The 19,867-nt window shown below is 41.9% G+C and overlaps 2 protein-coding genes across 2 annotated transcripts; both read left to right on the top strand.

Annotated features, from left to right (window-relative positions):
* Nucleotides 1-573: 573 nt before the first annotated feature.
* LOC124107764 (vomeronasal type-1 receptor 4-like) lies at nucleotides 574-6,935 on the top strand. The gene is made up of 2 exons (XM_046465971.1): nucleotides 574-1,449; nucleotides 6,870-6,935. The coding sequence occupies exons 1-2, from the start codon at nucleotides 574-576 to the stop codon at nucleotides 6,933-6,935; spliced, it is 942 nt and encodes a 313-aa protein (XP_046321927.1).
* Nucleotides 6,936-10,219: 3,284 nt separating this feature from the next.
* Nucleotides 10,220-18,407, top strand: LOC124107958 (melanoma inhibitory activity protein 2-like). Its single transcript, XM_046466314.1, is given in 4 exon segments — nucleotides 10,220-10,269; nucleotides 15,187-15,204; nucleotides 16,180-18,313; nucleotides 18,315-18,407. Coding segments are annotated over 4 exon segments (2,295 nt in total).
* Nucleotides 18,408-19,867: the final 1,460 nt, after the last annotated feature.

The following is a 19,867-nucleotide window of genomic DNA, read 5'->3' as shown; positions in this document are numbered from 1 at the left end:
TACTGTTTAATGTGTGTTTTGTTTTCTAAAACCATAGAAATAGTTTTTGTTATTATAAAAAAAATGGCCATGACTGACCTTTAAACTTTAGGTCAGAAATCCACCGAGATCTGATTTATTGAATGGTGTGGATAGTGACTGAGGTTCTATATCCAACATGACTACAATATATCAGTTCATTCTGAAATAGTACATGCTAAATTCTTCCTAAGCATTTGGTCTCATTTTTTATTTCTCCTCCCAATTTAGCATCACCTCATCAATTCTTATTTTCCTATAAAGTACATTGTTAATTCTCCCCATCAACATGTACATCTTGATGTCTTTTTAATCCCACAAGTACTTTCAATGAAAATTAATCTTGGTGTCAAAAACTATTTTAAGATGGGGATAACACTATGTAGCTCAGGCTGGATTCAAACTTGTGGGTTTCAGTGATCATTTTTCCTCAGCTCTGCAGGTAGTAGGGAAGGTGCTCACCATGATACTTGGGCACAGCTATTATTAAGGAGTCATTTTTCTGAGGGGAACCACTCTTGCCATAATATAAAGGACAATGTTTTGAATTACAGAATGGGCCCCACAAATGTGGCAATAGGACTGATGCTTTTATCACAGAATGCTGTTGGAATTCTGGGAAATTTCTCTGTACTTTATTATCATTTGGTGCTTTCCTGCAGTGGGTGCACATTAAGGTCCACAGATTTGATTCTTGGGCACCTTATGGTAGCCAACTCTTTGGTCATTCTCGCTAGAGGAATTCCCCACACAATGATTGCTTTTGGGCTGAGATACTTCTTCAGTATTTCTGGATGCCATGTTATTTTGTATATTCAGCGGGTGGGCAGGAGTGTGTCCATTTTCATCACCTGCCTCTTGAGCATCTTCCAGAACATCACCATCAGCCCCATGAACTCCTGTTGGAAGGATCTCAAAGGAAAAGCTCCAAAGTACATTGGCTTCTCCATTTCCCTCTGCTGGATCCTGTACATGGTGGTGAATTCCATTTTTCCTCTCTATATACACAGCAAATGGAACAGTGTAAACACAACAGAGAAAAGGGATTATGGGTACTGTTTTACTGTAGGTCGTGAAAAATTCACAGATTCATTATATGCAGCATTATTTGTATTTCCTGAGGTTGTATTTTCCGTGCTCATGATCTGGTCCAGTGGCTCCATGGTTCTCCTTCTGTACAGGCACAAGCAGAGGGTTCAGCACATTCATAGCATCAAAGCTTCCCCAAGATCCTGCCCTGAGTCCAGAGCCACCCAGAGAATCCTTGTCCTGGTGGGAACCTTTGTGACTTTCCACACCCTCTCCTCCCTATTAAGTCTTTATATTGCTCTGTTTTCAAACCACGTTTGGTGGGAGGTGAACATTAATGACCTAATTTCACTGTGTTTTCCCACTGTCAGCCCCTTTCTTCTCATGACCCATGAATTCACGGTATCCAAACTATCCAGACTCTGCTTTGTCTGCATAAAAAATTTAACAAATCCTGCTGAGTACTGTGGAAAAAACTATTTTCTCCAAATCTTGGGAGACCCAGAGAGGAGGATCACAAATGAAAGGCCAGCCTCGACAATGTAATCCCTATCTCAAGAATAATAAACAAGAAATGCTGTAGATGAAGCTCAGGAGCAAAGCAATCCTGGTCTTCATTGCCAGTTCCAAATACAATTAAAAACTGCCTAATTGTATCAAAATTACATCAGTTGCATATTTTTACACAAATGTTTAAGTATTTACACTCAAAACATCAACAGAAAAATGGATGGAAGTGTCACTTGTCTTTCTATTGAAAACCCTAAAGAGCACTGGAGTCCTTAGCTGGCTGACTGTGGGACCCACATAGTTGTGGTGGAGGGGAACAGAGCTGGTGGTCCTCACCCTATGCACAGCATGCTGTAGACAGCCATCCTAGTTCCTGTTCCTGGAGGCACATGGAATGGATGAGTTCTTCAGTCCTTCCAGGTCAGTTGAATCACTAGTCGACCAAGTGCTGCACTCCTGGAAATTTTCTCTGGAGTAAATGCAGTGGAGAAATGAGTAGTGCACCTTGTTCATGGATAATTCTTCTTACTATGATCAGTAAGTTTATAGCTTCCAAGAAAGTTTGTTCCAAACTGTTAATTTTTGACTAGTTGTGAAAACAGAGCTTGGGAAGACAGATTTAGCATCAAATTCTGGAATAAAGGGGAAAGTTTTTTTTTTTCTGCACAATGAAATGAAGATAATATTTCTCAGGGACAAGGAACAGGCAGGCTTATTCAGAATTCTCCTGAAAGGGTTTGTTTTCCTGTGTGTAGGGATCCTTGGGTGGGATGCAAACTCCTTTCCTGTGCAGCATCCACCTGGGCCACTCCACACCGCCCAGACTGCGGTTGGCGGGAGAAAGGGGAGCTGCCTGGAGCAAAGCACCCCTTCTGCCTGCCTACCTCCAGGAGGAAAGGCCTAGTTCCTCATGAAGGAATCAAACCTCTCCTTCTGGGCTCTACATAACAGTAGCAGTATAACTTCACGCTTCCACATTTTGTTAAAAAAAATACACAGATATTTTTACATATAATAGATAAATGGTCACATCCTCACCTACCCTTTTCCCCCCTATATTCTGGGAATTGGACTCAGTGGCACTTAAACCCAGAGCCACGTCCATAGAACTTAGTTACTTTGTAAAAGTTTTACACAGTGTCTCACTGAGTTGCTGAAGGCCTTGATAAGTTGCTGAGACTGGCTTTGAACTTGGGATCCTCCTGCCTCAGCTGCCACTGGGTTTACAGGCATACACCACCACTCCTGGCCTCACCTTCAATCTTAAAATGCAGCACTAACCCCTCTCTAAATCACAATACCTTTATGTATTGGGGCGGGTTTGTGTTCATATGAGAACCAATTCATTTGTAAATAATGGAGTTGCTGGTGCAGGTAGGGACACAGGAAAGGTCAGAGCAGGTCCCCTAGGTGGAGAACTGAGCTCAGAGCAGTACTGTTTGAATGACAGTCCAGTGGGGACCATTTACTGTCATCTCAGGGCAAACTGCCACATCTTCCCAGGGCCAAATATTCCTGAGTACCAGCATGAGGATCAGGACACCCATTCCCACAGGTCAACTAGTGGCACACAGTGGAAAATACGTTTCCTGTGTCACTTCAGGCTGTCCCTGGAGGGCAGATACACTTGTGTGGACTCACTGTCCACCTGTCCTGACATCTAAGTTAGGGTTGTGCTGGTCGGTGACTACCGCTGTACTGCACAGGTCCATTGCAGCTGGGAGGTGGCATTGTCTTGGACTGGCATTTGCTCTGTGGCCAAAGCTCTGCAGGATGCTGATCCTGGCAGTCCTGGAGCTGCTAAGGGATGTAGGGATGTGTGATGATGTTTTTTTTTTTTTTGGGGGGGGGGCACATAGGGTAGTGGTTAACAATGTTATCAGGGAAGTGCCCATTACAGCACCTGCTAAGCACTTTTATCATGAATGCAGTTGGAGTGCTGTCCAATGCTCCTAGTCATCTGTTCATGCCCTGAAGAGGTTTTGCTCCTTTAGTCACTTAGTGTACTGAATGATACTCCTTATCAATAGTGAATGTACCTTTCACTTCCAAGGTAAGAGCCATTTGGTTTTGATGCATTATACATCTTTACGTTAATACTTCAGCTTTTAAAGCAATCTGTATTTAAAGAACGATCGAGCATATGCTAGAGTTCAATATACCCCTACTCCCTGCACATAGTCTCCATAACTGTGACATCTGGAATATGTGTGATCTGTGTTACAGCATCAAACTGTGTGTAGATTATTCTGAGCTGAAGTCCATTGCTTACTTTGGAGTTCACTCTTTGTTGTAACTGCATATAAAATTGGAAAAATGTGTGTTATGGACCCATCTTTGCCATATCCTACTGAAGTTTCAGGGCCCTAAAAATCCACCGTGCTTTACCGTCCATCCTTCCCTTCTGCAGTCCTCTGACACCCACTGACCCTCTCATGGGGTGTCTGTAATTGCCCATAGAGAAGAGCTCTGCAGGGTGGCCTTTTAGATTGCCTTCGTGCATTTAGAAACCTGCAGTTTTAGGTTCCTCCTTGTGTTTCAATGGCAGGATAGCTCATTGCTCTTCACCACTGGATGATATCCTCTAGTCTGGACAACCACAGAAATTGCTCCAGGAGCCTGTTGAAGACCTCCTTGAGGGTTTCTTCCTCTGTTGTTTCCTTAGGATGAAGCTGCTATAAACACTGATGTACATGTCTGTCTGTGTGGACTAAATTGTCAACTTCTTAGCCAACACAGAATGAGTTGCATTAATGGAAGAGGGTGGAACATGGGATGGAAGGTTTAACATTTGCCTGTGAAAGAAAAAAAATCCCTTTCCTTCCAATTCTCTAGGCAGCTTTCTTCTTATATTGCAAACACACAGCTACAATTTGAAAATATGCCTTTTGAATTTTATATGTATACATATACATTGTTTCATAGCTTGAATCCATTTTTTGTTTTTTATATGTTATAATTGGTTATACATTACAGTAGAATGCATTTATGCACTTTGATATACATAAATAGAGAATAGTTTCTCATTTTTCTCTTTCTGCGTGTTGCAGAATCACATCAGTCATGCGGGCATATATTAACATAAGGTAATAATGCCTGATTTTTTTCCTACTATCCTTCCTATCACACCTCCTCTCCTCCCTTCACACCCCTCTATATAATCAAAAGGAACTCTAGTGCTGAGGTTGTGCTCAGTGGTGCTTGCCTTGTGCATATAAGGCACTGGGTTTCATCCTCAGCACCACATAAAAATAAACAAACAAAATAAAGATAATGTGCTCATGTATAACTTAAAAATATTCTTTTTTTAAAGAAGTAACTATTTTCTTCCCAAGTCGGATCCCCTTATTGTGAATTAGCATTCACATATCATAGAAAACATTTGGCCTTTGTTTTGGGGATTGGCTTATCTTGCTTAGCATAGTATTCTCCAACTCCATCCATTTATTGGCAAATGCCATAATTTCCTTCTCCTTTAATCCTGAGTAATATTCCATTGTGTATATATACCACAATTTTTTACCCATTCATCTGTTGAAGGGCACCTAGATTAGTTCCATAGTTTAGATCTTGTGAAGTGAGATGCTATAAACATTGATGTGGCTGCATTACTATAGTATGCTGATTTTAAGTCCTTTGAGTGTAAACTGAGGAGTGGGATAGCTGGATCAAATGGTGGTTCCATTACAAGTTTTTTGAGGAATCTCCATATCACTTTGTGTAGTGGCTGCACCAATTTGCAACATGGCTTGAATTCTGTACTCCCCAAATTCGTATATTGAAAAGTCTTAAGCCCTACTTCTCAATGTACAGCAGAAAGTGACCTTATCTGACCTGGGTAAGGACAGAGGTGATTAGAAATGGGAGGATGGGGTCCTACTGGTGGTGAGCCTGCTCTTCCTTGTGAGCTGGTGACAGGCACCTGGATCCCTGTGTCTCCATGTGTTCTCACCTTAGATACAAGCAGTGGAGGAATGCAACCACAGCCTAAATCCATGAGCCTAAGACATCTTTCCTACTTAAGGAGTTTTCCTCTAGTGTTTGTCACAGAAAAAAAGGACTAACACACTTTCTTCACCTTCTCTCACCTCTGTGACTTCCTCCACGGGGATCAATATCCATGCTCATTCAAATGACCTCAACCCAGCACCCATGACCTCTATGGCCCTCCTTGGAAATCTCAGCCACAAACCTTTTGTGGGATACTATACTATATCCCCATCTGCTCCTGCACTTTTCCTCTGGGGCCTTCACTCTGTTCAGCCCAACAGTCTTCCCAACCTCCCTGAGTCACCAAGAGCTACCATTATGCCTCCTTGTCCCATTATCCTTCAAACTCCGGTCTTGGCTCCTGTCTCCACCCTCAGCTTCTCTACTGTACTTCTAACAACTCCCAGGACCTCAATTTATCAACAGACATAAACACACACACACACACACACACACATTTTAAACTTTTTGACACACTTTTTTTCTTTTTTTTGGGGGGGTGGTACTTAAGTATTGCTCAGGGGCATGTGACTACTGAGCCACATACTCAGCCCTGTGTTTTGTCTTTTATATAGACACAGGGTCTCACTGAGTTGCTTAGCACTTCACTTTGCTGAGGCTCGATTTGAATTTGGGATCACCCTCCCTTACCTTCCCTAGTCACTAAGATGATAATTGGGTGCCACCGTGCCCAGCTTGACACAATTTTTTTTAAAAAAATAAATTTTAGTTGTAGATGGACACAATATTTTTGCATATTTATCTGCTTTTTAACGTGGTGTCAGTGCCATATGCATGCCAGGCAAGGGCTCTACCAGTGGACCACAATCCCAGCCCTTGACACACTTTTGAGACCCTGGCTAGACGATAAACATTTTCTTTACTTGAGCAACTGATTAAGTCCACATTTAAACAGTATCTCTATCTGGGCTCTCACGCACATGGCTATTAGTCAACTGACCAAATTTCCCAAGAGCTAGGTGCAGACAACTAGGCACGGTCCCTCAATTCCTGAGCCCATGAAATTATTCCAACCAGTCACTGCACACAGCGCCTGGGAGCCCTGACAATCCCACCTCCTCACTGAAGCCATCCCACTGGCTGCTACCTGATGTCTGAGAGCATCTCCTGTGTGGCCCACCTGCCTTTGCAGCTGTACATGGGGAAGATTTCTGCAGTTCTTCTGTCCATGTGTCTGTGTGTTTGTCTTTCCATCCAAATAGTCTTTAAATGAAGGGATGATTTAAATGCACTTTTTCCCTTGGGTCTTTTATCCCTGGGGATTTTAACTGTCCTTAAAGTTTTCCACCTCTGTCTTTCAGACACTTGAGCTCATGGTCTCCGCCTCCCCACTGTATCCTTTGTCCCCAGGACTGCTGCACCCATAGGATCTGAGACCCCAACTGTCTCATCCCCTTAATTTCTGTGCACACTTTGCTCTTTGGTTCCTTAAACCCCCCACTGCACTCAAGATGCACCAGCCCCTGTAGCCCATGTGCCCTTTCTTCCACAGCCATGTCCCTATTACTGTACTCCCCACAGTGCCCAGCCACGAGCCCCCGCACATCACCTAACCCATAGGACTTCCATTTGCTCTCACAGAGGAACTCAAGCAGACCTCAGCTCAGGTCAGCTCTCTCACCACCCCCCATCATCAGCAAACACCAGAGCACACTCAAATGCCACATGGGTGAAATGCTGTCCTGGAGGGCTATGGGGACACGGAAGGAATGTAAAGAGCAGATGTGACGACCCTCCTGCTGACATTCACAGGCCTGGAGAAAACGTCACAGTAGTCCACCTTTAAATATTGACCTTTCTGCTCTGCCACTGTGGCTTATTTTAAAATAGGCTTCTCTCTCTTCCTTTCTCTCTTCCTCTCCCTCTCCATATCCTCAGGAAACAGGATTACCTTTCTCCCACACTAAGCCAAGTTATCTGAATTGCAGCACCCAACCACAATGGAAACCAAGCAATTCAGACTTCAGGGATGAGCCAGAAAGTCTAAGGAATGCTATTCCCAAGTTATCAAATGAATCTCACACACACACACACTCCTCAGGGAGCACCAGAATGAATCTGTTCTTTAAAAACTTCCTCTTCTTTCTGAGGGGCAGAATCCCAGCCTCTGGGAGTCTCCTCTGCTTCTCCTTGGAGAGTAAAGCAATAAAATCCTTATACCCTTTTCTAAAAATGATATCTTCATTTTTATATGGCTACAGTGATAAGCACCAAACTTTTGATGACAATCAGGACAGTTTTTTAAATATATGCACAAGTTCCTGATACACTCAGAGGAAATGAGTTTGTGAGTGATTGTGTGACAGAGGAGAACATGACAGTTGTGTTGGTGACTGCATTGTGAGTTTGTGTGAAGGTGAGAGTATGGGAATGAGTGTATGCACGTACATACATAAGTGTGGCTGAGTAGGATCATGTATACTCTGTGATGAAATATGCATGAGTGCATGAATGCAGGGGATATGTCTGTGTGGGGGGAGTGTGATGTCACCCACATAGCTCTAATCCTTCACTTTCAAATAGAGTATGTCCTAAAACCTCCAAAAGAATGGAGAGTGGACATAGGTCAATTTTGCAAGTGACAAAGGATTGATTATTGACCATTTTACAGTTCTGTACTGCATATCAATCTCTCAATGGTTTCTACACTTTCCTCCTAGAAGCCTCAGAAGACAACCATAAGTATTCATTTATCCCTGGGAATTTGGATTCCAGCTGATAAGGATACATGTTCTATGCTACATCCTCCTGCTCTGAATCCAAAGTGCAGCTAGTAGAAGGTGAGAGTGTGAGCTCCAGGAAGTGGGAATAGGCATGGTCCACACAACTCCCACTGTAATTAGAATCCTGGGCATGCTCCTTCTCCTCCTAGATGGCACTGAACACAGGGTGAAGCATATTATGCTTAAATACGTGATGCCCCCACAGGCTCATGTGTGAGACAATGCAGAAGGTCCATAAGACAAATGATCAGATGATGAGTTATAACCAAGCCAGTGGATTAAGACACTTTAATGTATTAATGGGGTGGTAACTACAGGCAGGTAGGGTGAGTCTGGGTGAAGTGGGTCCCTAAAGGTGTGCCTTTGAGGTTTGTATTTTCCCTGGTGAGCAGAGTGCTCTCCCCGCACCTCTCCTTCTCCTCCTTGCGATGTCCTCAGCTGCTATCATCTGTTGTGCTTCTGCCATGACGTTCTGCTCACCTGAGGCCCAGAACTGTGGACCTGGTGACAATGGCCTGTCACTCCAAAATTGTGAGCCAAAATAAACTTTCCTTCTCTAAGTTGTTCTCCTTTGGTCTTTTTATTACAGTGATGCAAAGGTGACTAAAATCCTATGGCCTATGGTCCACTGGACTACTTCTGAAACATTTGACTATAGTCACTTCATAGTTGTTCTCTTTAAAGTAGCTTCGAGAACATACACCGAGCACGGAGCGGCTGAATTCCGGCTCCCGGAACTGCTCTGGCCCAGGGCTAAAGATCCCGTGGAAACTGCTTCTCGGTCCGGGTCCTGCTGAATACTGTGGAGGTAAATACCAACCGAGCCTTCATAGGCAGTGGCAACAGGATTGAGACGGGGCTTGTGAGGGCCGATCAGGATTCACCCATTGCTTTGGTCACCCGGCAAAGGGAACAAAATGCTGCCATTCGCATGGGATACCAACATGGCAGAGATCTGATGTCATCAGAAAGCGGCAGAGGAGAGAACTTCATCGATACCAGCGGCGACAGAAACAGTTGGTCTCCTGGTAAAGAAAGTGAGTCACAAACACCCGAGTCTCTCTCAGTTTGTCATCAAGCCAGAGGGGCAGAACAGAGCCGCCGCCCGCGCCCGGAACAGGCCCAGCGGCCCGCCAGCGTGGTAGTCACGTAACCCCAATTGGAGTAGGGGCAGAGCAGAGCCGCCACCCGCGCCTGCAAGGTAGGCAGACCTGCGACCGACCGGCAGAACAGGCCCAGCGGTCCGCGGACATGGTAGGTGGGGCAGGGCAGAGCCGCCACCCATGCGTGCAAGGTAGGCAGACCTGCAACCAACCGGCGGATCAGGCCCAGTGGCCTGCCGGCGTGGTACACACATCACCCCAATTGGAGTAGGGGCAGAGCAGAGCCTTCGCCCGCGCCCGGAACAGGCCCAGCGGCCCGCCGGCGCAGTAGTCACGTCACCCCAATTGGAGTAGGCGCAGAGCAGAGCCGCCACCCGCACCGGGAACAGGACCAGTGACCCGCTGGTGTGGTAGTCACAGCACCCCAATTGGAGTAGGGGCAGAGCAGAGCCGCATCCCGCACCCGGAATAAGCCCAGCGACCCGCCGGCATGGTAGACACTTCACCCCAACTGAAGTAAGGGCAGAGCAGAGCTGCCGCCCGCGCCTGCAAGGTAGGCAGACCTGCGACCGACCGGCAGACCAGGCCCAGGGGTCCGCGGGTGTGGTAGACATGTCACACCAATTGGAGGAGGGGCAGAGCAGAGCCGCCACCCGTGCATACAAGGTAGGCAGACCGCTGCCTGACCCTGCAAGGGAGCCTTTTCAACTATACAAGAGCAATATAAATATATAGGGGGAAAAAATTTCAAAAACACAACAGTTTCACCAAGCAGAAAGAAACGTGAGCAGTATGAAAAAGACAAGAAAGAAAGGACCACAAGCAATGCAGGTCAACTCAACTTTAGAAGAGGTAATAGCTGCAGCAGATGGAATGTCAGATAAAGAATTCAGGATATACATGCTTCAGATGATCTGGAGTCTCAAGGAAGACATTAGACAGCAAAATCAGACAATGAAAGATCACTTCGACAATGAATTACACAAACAAATCCAGGAAGCAAAAGATCAACTATACAGGGAGATAGAGGTTATAAAAAACAAACAAACAGAAATCCTAGAAATGCAGGAAGCAATAAACCAACTTAAAAACTCAATGGAGAATACTACCAGCAGAGTAGAACACTTAGAAGATAGAACATCAGACAATGAAGACAAAGTATTTCAACTGGAAAAGAACATAGACAGCTCAGCAAGACTGTTAAGAAACCATGAGCAGAACATCCAAGAAATATGGGATAACATAAAGAGACCAAACTTAAGAGTCATTGGGATACAGGAAGGTACAGAGCTCCAAACCAAAGGAATGAGCAATCTATTCAATGAAATAATTCGAGAAAACTTCCCAGACTTGAAGAATGAGACAGAATCCCAAATCCTAGAAGCCTACAGGACACAGAATGTGCAAAATCATAAGAGATCCACACCTAGACACATTATAATGAAGATGCCCAACATACAGAATAAGGAGAGAATTTTAAGAGCTACAAGAGAAAGGAAGCAGATTACATTTAGGGGTAAACCAATCAGGATAACAGCTGACCTTTCAACACAGACTCTGAAAGCTAGAAGATCCTGGAATAACATATTTCAAACACTGAAAGAAAATGGGTTCCAACCAAGAATTGTGTATCCAGCGAAATTAAGCTTCAGGATGAAAGATGAAATTAAAACCTTCCATGAATAAACAAAAGTTAAAAGAATTTGCAGCTAGAAAACCATCTCTTCAAAACATCCTCGGCAAAACATTACAGGAAGAGGAAATGGAAAATAACAATGAAAACCAACAGTGGGAGGTAGGACAGTAAAGGGGGGAAAAATAATCAAAGAGGAAAACAAACCATGTTTAGTAACATAAATAAACAAATATGGCTGGAAGAACAACCCATATCTCAATAATAACCCTAAATGTTAATGGCTTAAACTCACCAATTAAGAGACACAGGCTAGTAGAATGGATCACAAAACAAGACCCAACAATATGCTGCCTACAGGAGACGCATTTGATAGGAAAAGACATACATAGGCTGAAGGTGAAAGGTTGGGAAAAATCATATCACTCATATGGACTTCGGAAACAAGCAGGAGTGTCCATACTCATATCAAATAAAATAGATTTCAAGCCAAAGTTAATCAAAAGGTATAAAGAGGGGCACTACATACTGCTCAAGGGAACCATACACCAACAAGACATAACAACCATAAATATATATGCCCCAAACAATGGTGCAGCTATGTTCATCAAACAAACTCTTCTCAAGTTCAAGAGTCTAATAGACCACCAAACAATAATCATGAAAGACTTCAACACACCTCTCTCGCCGCTGGACAGATCTTCCAAACAAAAGTTGAATAAGGAAACTATAGAACTCAATAACACAATTAATAACCTAGACTTAATTGACATATATAGAATATACCACCCAACATCAAGCAGTTACACTTTTTTCTCAGCAGCACATGGATCCTTCTCAAAAATAGATCATATATTATGTCACAGGGCAACTCTTAGACAATATAAAGGAGTAGAGATAATACCATGCATCTTATCTGATCATAATGGAATGAAACTGAAAATCAACGATAAAAGAAGGAAGGAAAAATCATGCATCACTTGGAGAATGAACAATAGGTTACTGAATGAACAATGGGTTATAGAAGACATCAAGGAGGAAATTAAAAAATTCTTAGAGATAAATGAAAATACAGACACAACATATCGGAATCTATGGGACACATTGAAAGCAGTTCTAAGAGGAAAATTCATTGCTTGGAGTTCATTCCTTAAAAAAAGAAAAAAACAACAAATAAATGATCTCATACTTCATCTCAAAATCCTAGAAAAAGAAGAGCAAAACAACAGCAAAAGAAGTACAAGGCAAGAAATAATTAAAATCAGAGCTGAAATTAATGAAATCGAAACAAAAGAAACAATTGAAAAAAATTGACAAAACTAAAAGTTGGTTCTTTGAAAAAATAAATAAAATCGACAGACCCTTAGCCAAGCTAACGAAGAGAAGAAGAGAAAGAACTCAAATTACTAGCATACGGGATGAAAAAGGCAATATCACAACAGACACTTCAGAAATACAGAAGATAATCAGAAATTATTTTGAATCCTTATACTCCAATAAAATATAAGATAGTGAAGGCATCGATAAATTTATTAAGTCATATGATCTGCCCAGATTGAGTCAGGAGGATATAGACAACCTAAACAGACCAATATCAATTGAGGAAATAGAAGAAACCATCAAAAGACTACCAACTAAGAAAAGCCCAGGACCGGATGGGTATACAGCAGAGTTTTACAAAACCTTTAAAGAGGAACTAATACCAATACTTTTCAAGCTATTTCAGGAAATAGAAAAAGAGGGAGAACTTCCAAATTCATTCTACGAGGCCAACATCACCCTGATTCCTAAACCAGACAAAGACACTTCAAAGAAAGAAAACTACAGACCAATATCTCTAATGAACCTAGATGCAAAAATCCTCAATAAAATTCTGGCGAATCGGATACAAAAACATATCAAAAAATTGTGCACCATGACCAAGTAGGATTCATCCATGGGATGCAAGGCTGGTTCAATATACGGAAATCAATAAATGTTATTCACCACATCAATAGACTTAAAAATAAGAACCATATGATCATCTCGATAGATGCGGAAAAAGCATTCGACAAAGTACAGCATCCCTTTATGTTCAAAACTCTAGAAAAACTAGGGATAACAGGAACATACCTCAATATTGTAAAAGCAATCTATGCTAAGCCTCAGGCTAGCATCATTCTGAATGGAGAAAAATTGAAGGCATTCCCTCTAAAATCTGGAACAAGACAGGGATGCCCTCTCTCACCACTTCTGTTCAACATTGTTCTCAAAACACTGGCCAGAGCAATTAGACGAAAGAAATTAAAGGCATAAAAATAGGAAAAGAAGAACTTAAATTATCACTATTTGCAGATGACATGATTCTATACCTAGCAGACCCAAAAGGGTCTACAAAGAAACTATTAGAGCTAATAAATGAATTCAGCAAAGTGGCAGGATATAAAATCAACACGCATAAATCAAAGGCATTCCTGTATATCAGCGACAAATCCTCTGAAATGGAAATGAGGACAACCACTCCATTCACAATATCCTCAAAAAAAATAAAATACTTGGGAATTAACCTAACAAAAGAGGTGAAAGACTTATACAATGAAAACTACAGAACCCTAAAGAGAGAAATAGAAGAAGATCTTAGAAGATGGAAAAATATACCCTGTTCATGGATAGGCAGAACTAACATCATCAAAATGGCGATATTACCAAAAGTTCTCTATAGGTTTAATGCAATCCCAATCAAAATCCCAACGGCATTTCTTGTAGAAATGGATAAAGCAATCATGAAATTCATATGGAAAAATAAAAGACCCAGAATAGCAAAAACAATGCTAAGCAGGAAGTGTGAATCAGGCGGTATAGCGATACCAGACTTCAAACTATACTACAGAGCAATAGTAACAAAAACAGCATGGTACTGGTACCAAAACAGGCGGGTGGACCAATGGTACAGAATAGAGGACACAGAAACCAATCCACAAAACTACAACTATCTTATATTTGATAAAGGGGCTAAAAGCATGCAATGGAGGAAGGATAGCATCTTCAACAAATGGTGCTGGGAAAACTGGAAATCCATATGCAACAAAATGAAACTGAATCCCTCTCTCTCGCCATGCACAAAAGTTAACTCAAAATGGATCAAGGAGCTTGATATCAAATCAGAGACATGGCGTCTGATAGAAGAAAAAGTTGGCTACGATCTACATACTGTGGGGTCGGGATCCAAATTCCTCAACAGGACACCCATAGCACAAGAGTTAATAACTAGAATCAACAAATGGGACTTACTCAAACTAAAAAGTTTTTTCTCAGCAAAAGAAACAATGAGAGGTAAATAGGGAGCCTACATCCTGGGAACAAATCTTTACTCCTCACACTTAGAGCCCTAATATCCAGAGTATACAAAGAACTCAAAAAAATTAGACAATAAGATAACAAACAACCCAATCAACAAATGGGCCAAGGACCTGAACAGACACTTCTCAGAGGAGGACATACAATCAATCAACAAGTACATGAAAAAATGCTCACCATCTCTAGCAGTCAGAGAAATGCAAATTAAAACCACCCTAAGATACCATCTCACTCCAGTAAGATTGGCAGCCATTATGAAGTCAAACAACAACAAGTGCTGGCGAGGATGTGGCGAAAAGGGTACTCTTGTACATTGCTGGTGGGACTGCAAACTGGTGTGGCCAATTTGGAAAGCAGTATGGAGATTTCTGGGAAAGCTGGGAATGGAACCACCATTTGACCCAGCTATTGCCCTTCTCGGACTATTTCCTGAAGACCTTAAAAGAGCGTACTACAGGGATACTGCCACATCGATGTTCACAGCAGCACAATTCACAATTGCTAGACTGTGGAACCAACCCAGATGCCCTTCAATAGATGAATGGATAAAAAAAATGTGGCATTTATACACCATGGAGCATTACGCAGCACTAAAAAATGACAAAATCACAGAATTTGCAGGGAAATGGATGGCACTAGAGCAGATTATGCTTAGTGAAGCTAGCCAATCCCTAAAAAACAAATACCAAATGTCTTCTTTGATATAATGAGAGCAACTAAGAACAGAACAGGGAGGAAGAGCAGGAAGAAAAGATTAACATTAAACAGAGACATGAGGTGGGAGGCAAAGGGAGAGAAAAGGGAAATTGCATGGAAATGGAAGGAGACCCTCAGGCTTATACAAAACTACATACAAGAGGAAGTGAGTGGAAAGGGAAAAATAATACAAGGGGGAGAAATGAATGACAGTAGAGGGGGTAGAGAGAGAAGAGGGGAGGGGAGAGGGGAGGGGGATAGTTGAGGATAGGAAAGGCAGCAGAATACAACAGACACTAGTATGGCAATATGTAAATCAATGGATGTGTAACTGACGTGATTCTGCAATGTGTATATGGGGTAAAAATGGGAGTTCATAACTCACTTGAATCAAATTGTGAAATATGATATATCAAGAACTATGTAATGTTTTGAACAGCCAACAATAAAAATTTTAAAAAAAAGAAAAGGAAAGGGAGAAAGAATAAAGGACAGAAAAAGAGAAAGGACTGGGGGGGAGGGGAGAAAGGAATGATTCATTAAAAGGGCGAATGATACAAATATATGATTTACTAGCTCTTTAAAAATATTACAAAGGTTTAGAATTTTCCTTACATCAAACTGGGTGATATTATGACTGTATAGAACACACATAATAAGTTCTGCCCTCACCTGGCCTAAACCAAATCAACAGGTAGCTGACCTGGAGAGGACTCCTCTCTGGCTCCACTGGGACAGGCTTGAACCTGCGCTACTTCAGGATGCACAGCCTAGGGGGAGGGGCCCAAACTTCCCTGACAGGCAGTGTGTGTGTGCTAGGCCCCTGGGAGCCCATGACTGGGGCTCCCATGCCCATGCCCACAGCGCCCCCCACCCTCACTGGTTCACAATGGTCTGCTCCGTTGCCTGGTGCAGGTTTATATTCCTGACCAAAGGCCTGAGTGTCCATAGCCTCTTTTGGCTGGGCACGGTGTGGTTGTGGAGGAAATAGCCAAAGTAGCCTTAGCATGATGGAGGGGCAACAGGTGCCCCTCAGCCATACTTGGGGGTGGTCCTGGAAGAAGTAAGCAGGGTTGTGGTGTGCCTTGTCTGAAGACATGGAAACACACCCTATTCCTTGTGGCTGTCCATGGGAGTTGAGGATACATACAGCTATTGGATTTTTTGTGGTTGTCTTGTTTTTGTGGAGAAGTTTTCAGTCTGTGAGAAGCAGGCTTTACTTGAGAAGAGAAAAAAAGCTTGCTCTAAAACTTTCTGAAATAATTGAGAAAAAATGTGGACTGCTTGAAAAAGTCAGTCTTGTCCAAAAAGAATATGAAGGCTTAGAGTCATCTTTAAAGAATGCCATTTTGGAGAAGGAGGCAATATACGCAAACCTGGACAGGTCCATATCTAAATTTGAGGAAGAAATACTCTTTCTAGAAGAAGAGCTAAAAGAAGAGAAAACTAAACATTCTCAACAGGATGAATTGATAGAGTATATATCAAAAAGGATGAAGTCCCCAGAAGAGGAATCAAAATCCCTCAGTTCACATATACCTGAAGCTACAACAACCTTAACAATATTTCACCTGAATGCAGAAAGACTGAAGGTACCAATAAAAGAAGTTTCAAATGAAAATTCCCAACTTCTGGAAAGTCAGAAACAGCTTTTACACTAAGGGGAAGTATGGGAAGAAGAAGTGAATGGCCTTAATCATCAGAAAACAACACTTGAAGACTCCAAAGAACATGAAGAACAAGTTCTAAGAGAGAAATAAAATCACATTAAGTCTCTGTCTGAACACTTGCTGAAAGATTGGGCTCCTGTGCTTGAAGAAGACCTAACAGATGGTGGTAACTTGGAGTTGGAAATGAAAAGTGAATCAGAAATCGGTGCTTACTTAGAGGATCAGCCAAAAGGAGATTTGAAGAAACAGCTTTATGCTGATAAGTTAAATTCCTCTTTTAAAATCTTAGAAGGAGAAAGAAATCAAGTTTTTACTTTAGTATCTGAAGTTGTTGAAACAAAGGAAGACCTTACAGAAGAGATTAAAAATCTGAAGACAGACCAAGCATCTTTGCAGTCAAACAATACACAGTTTGAAAGTGAGAATCAGCATCTTGATCAGAAACTTAAACTCATCATTGAAATATATGAAGCCATTGTAATGAAACTCCAGAGGAAAGTAAGAGAAGAGGAAAATGACCGGGTAGTGCAAGAGGAGAAACTTTTCAAAATGGAGGAAAACATCAGCCATGCAAGTGAACAGCTTAAGACCTACAGAAAGCAAGTCAAAGACCTTGAAGAAGAATTAGAGAGAACCACTTATTTTTATCAGGGGCAGATTACACACTATGAGGAAAAAGCACAAGATAATGAGTGGGCAGCTCAGAGTGCTGAAAGATACCTCAATGATTTAGGGAAACAAGAGGCTCCCGACAGTCAAAACTTCACCGAAAATGAGTTTAAATTTAAAAAAGATCCTTCTGCACTTCATGTTTCAAATACAGCCATTGGCAGAGAGCATTTCCCAAATGGTCCCTCACCATTGGGTCGACCTTCATCTGAAATGAGAGCTCCACTTCTAGGAAAGGAGGGTCCACTCAGACTCTCACCTTTGCTTCCAGGGGTAGGAGGAAGAGGCTCAAGAGGCCCAGAGAATCCTCTGGGCCCTCAAATTATCAATGAAAGAAGAGAATCCGGCTATGATGGGATAACTGATCATCAGAGAGTGCCTTATAACATTAGGCCCCTGTCATCTCCATGGGAACAGAACCCTAAGATGATGATGGCTCCACCAGGCCAACCATATTGTGATCTATGTCTTCCTCTACCAAGGCAAGATGGATGTTATTCTAATTATGGTGGACCCTCGGGACCAGCAGAACTCAGAAGTTCTACTCTGCTGCCTTTGGATCAAATGGATGGGCCTATGTTTTCTGAAATGGAACCCAGTAGAAATGATTCCAAAGTTGATCTTGATAATTCCAATGTGCCCGAGTCATCTCTCCCTGCTGAAAACCAAGAAACTGCCTCTGGCTTTGCTTTCTCACCTTTCCCTCCAATCAGAGGTCCATTGTTTCCAGTGGATCCAAGGAATCAGTTCATGAGAAGAGGAGCTTTTTTCCCTCCACCTCCTCCAGGAAACATGTATGGAGCATCTCGAAAATATTTTCCATGGGGCCCACCACCCCCTCCATTCCCAATGGAGCCATGGTGTTTTCCTCATTATCTCCCCCCAAGAGCAGAATTTCGCCCCCCTCCCTCCCATGCATTCTGAAAGTAGAAGTGAGTTTTCTTCAGGGTTGAGTCCACCTTCAAATGAGCCTGCTACCCAACATACAGAACCACAACAAGAAACTTGACAATATTTTTTTATCTGACTTCAAAAGTAATCTATCTCTCATTTTTACTTTAAATATAACTGGTTTTACTCAAATGATTAGACTTTTAAATGATTAAGCTTCCAATTGAAGCTTAATGGAATTATAATTGTTAGAATTGTATTTTGTAAATAAAGATTATTTAAAATTGAAAAAAATAAAAATAAAATATAGAATATTTAAAATACTGTCAAAAAAATAAAGTAGCTTCAAGACCATTTGAGCTTTTACATTGAAGCATTACTTAAATATTTTGGGAAGAAATTTTATTTATATCCTTACAGAGTTTGCAGTATATGTTCACTGACTGCTTCAGGGATGGATAGATAGATTGATATTAAATTCAGCAGAAAAAATCTCAAATTTTAAAAAATATGGAAATAATTATGGCATTTTTCTGCAGAACAGTGTCAGGAGCCATCTATGGGTTGCATGTGGGTCACCACACATGGAAGTCTAGTGGATGGAGATATCTGGTATCTAAAAATGAACAGTGGACATTTCCTCTGGTCAGTTGCCCAGGGGACGATGTGACTCTATTCCACTCTGCTGTGGCCCACACAGCACCTGAGATGGTGTGACCTGCCACGATGTCAATCAACATGCTGATGGCAAGACATCACAAAACAAGACTCTGCCCTTGAATCTTTATCGCTGCCTTTGATGTACCCCCTTAGATAAACCAGCAGAGCCTTTTCTTTTTCTAGTTCCAGAGCCCATGTGGACTATATCTATAAAGGGCTTTGCCTTTTGTAAATATATTTCTGAGTATCTGTATTTTGTTATTCACTAATTATTTGAGTCTTTAAGTTGTAGGATGGATTAGAATCCTCTGGGCAGGAAGAAGAACCACCAATGACACACTGGCCATCAACCTCTGATAGAACAGTGTGATGAAATCACACATCACAATATGTATTATAGAGTATACGCATAATGTATATGCATTATATGTTTGTTATTCTTCAGTGACTTGTGTTTGTGTTTTCATGTGGGCATCTGACTCTGTATATTTCAACCTGTGAAGACAGTTTTCCCACAATGACCTTTCCCTAGCTCGGTTTTTTTTTTTTTTTTTTGGTAATTTGTACTTATTCTTTTTAATTAAAGAAACATGCAGAAATCTTGAGTGCACAGTTCAGTAGAATTCCACAAATGCAACACACTTCAGTGTACAACACAGAGATCAAAAAGCAGAATGTTGTCAGCTTCCCAGAAGACCCCTTGTGCCTCTGCTAAGTCAACAGCCCCCAAACAGGCATCTCCTGGTTTATTTGTAGGAGTGACATTGTTGAGGTACAGCTTTCTGTCTGTTCTAACATATGTGAGTTGAAATGACTTTTACCTGTTTTGTACTATAACCCATGGATTTGGACAGATAAATTATTTTATATTTTTCCCAGTACATCTGATTTTTGTTATGTTGTTCGCACTTGTTGACA

This window comes from Marmota monax, unplaced genomic scaffold (genome assembly GCF_021218885.2).
Source record: "Marmota monax isolate L192 unplaced genomic scaffold, Marmota_monax_Labrador192_F-V1.1 WCK01_AAM20220418_F8-fsc00160, whole genome shotgun sequence".
Lineage (NCBI taxonomy): Eukaryota > Metazoa > Chordata > Mammalia > Rodentia > Sciuridae > Marmota > Marmota monax.
Note: the sequence above shows the minus strand (reverse complement) of the source record. Positions and strands in the feature narration are given on the sequence as shown.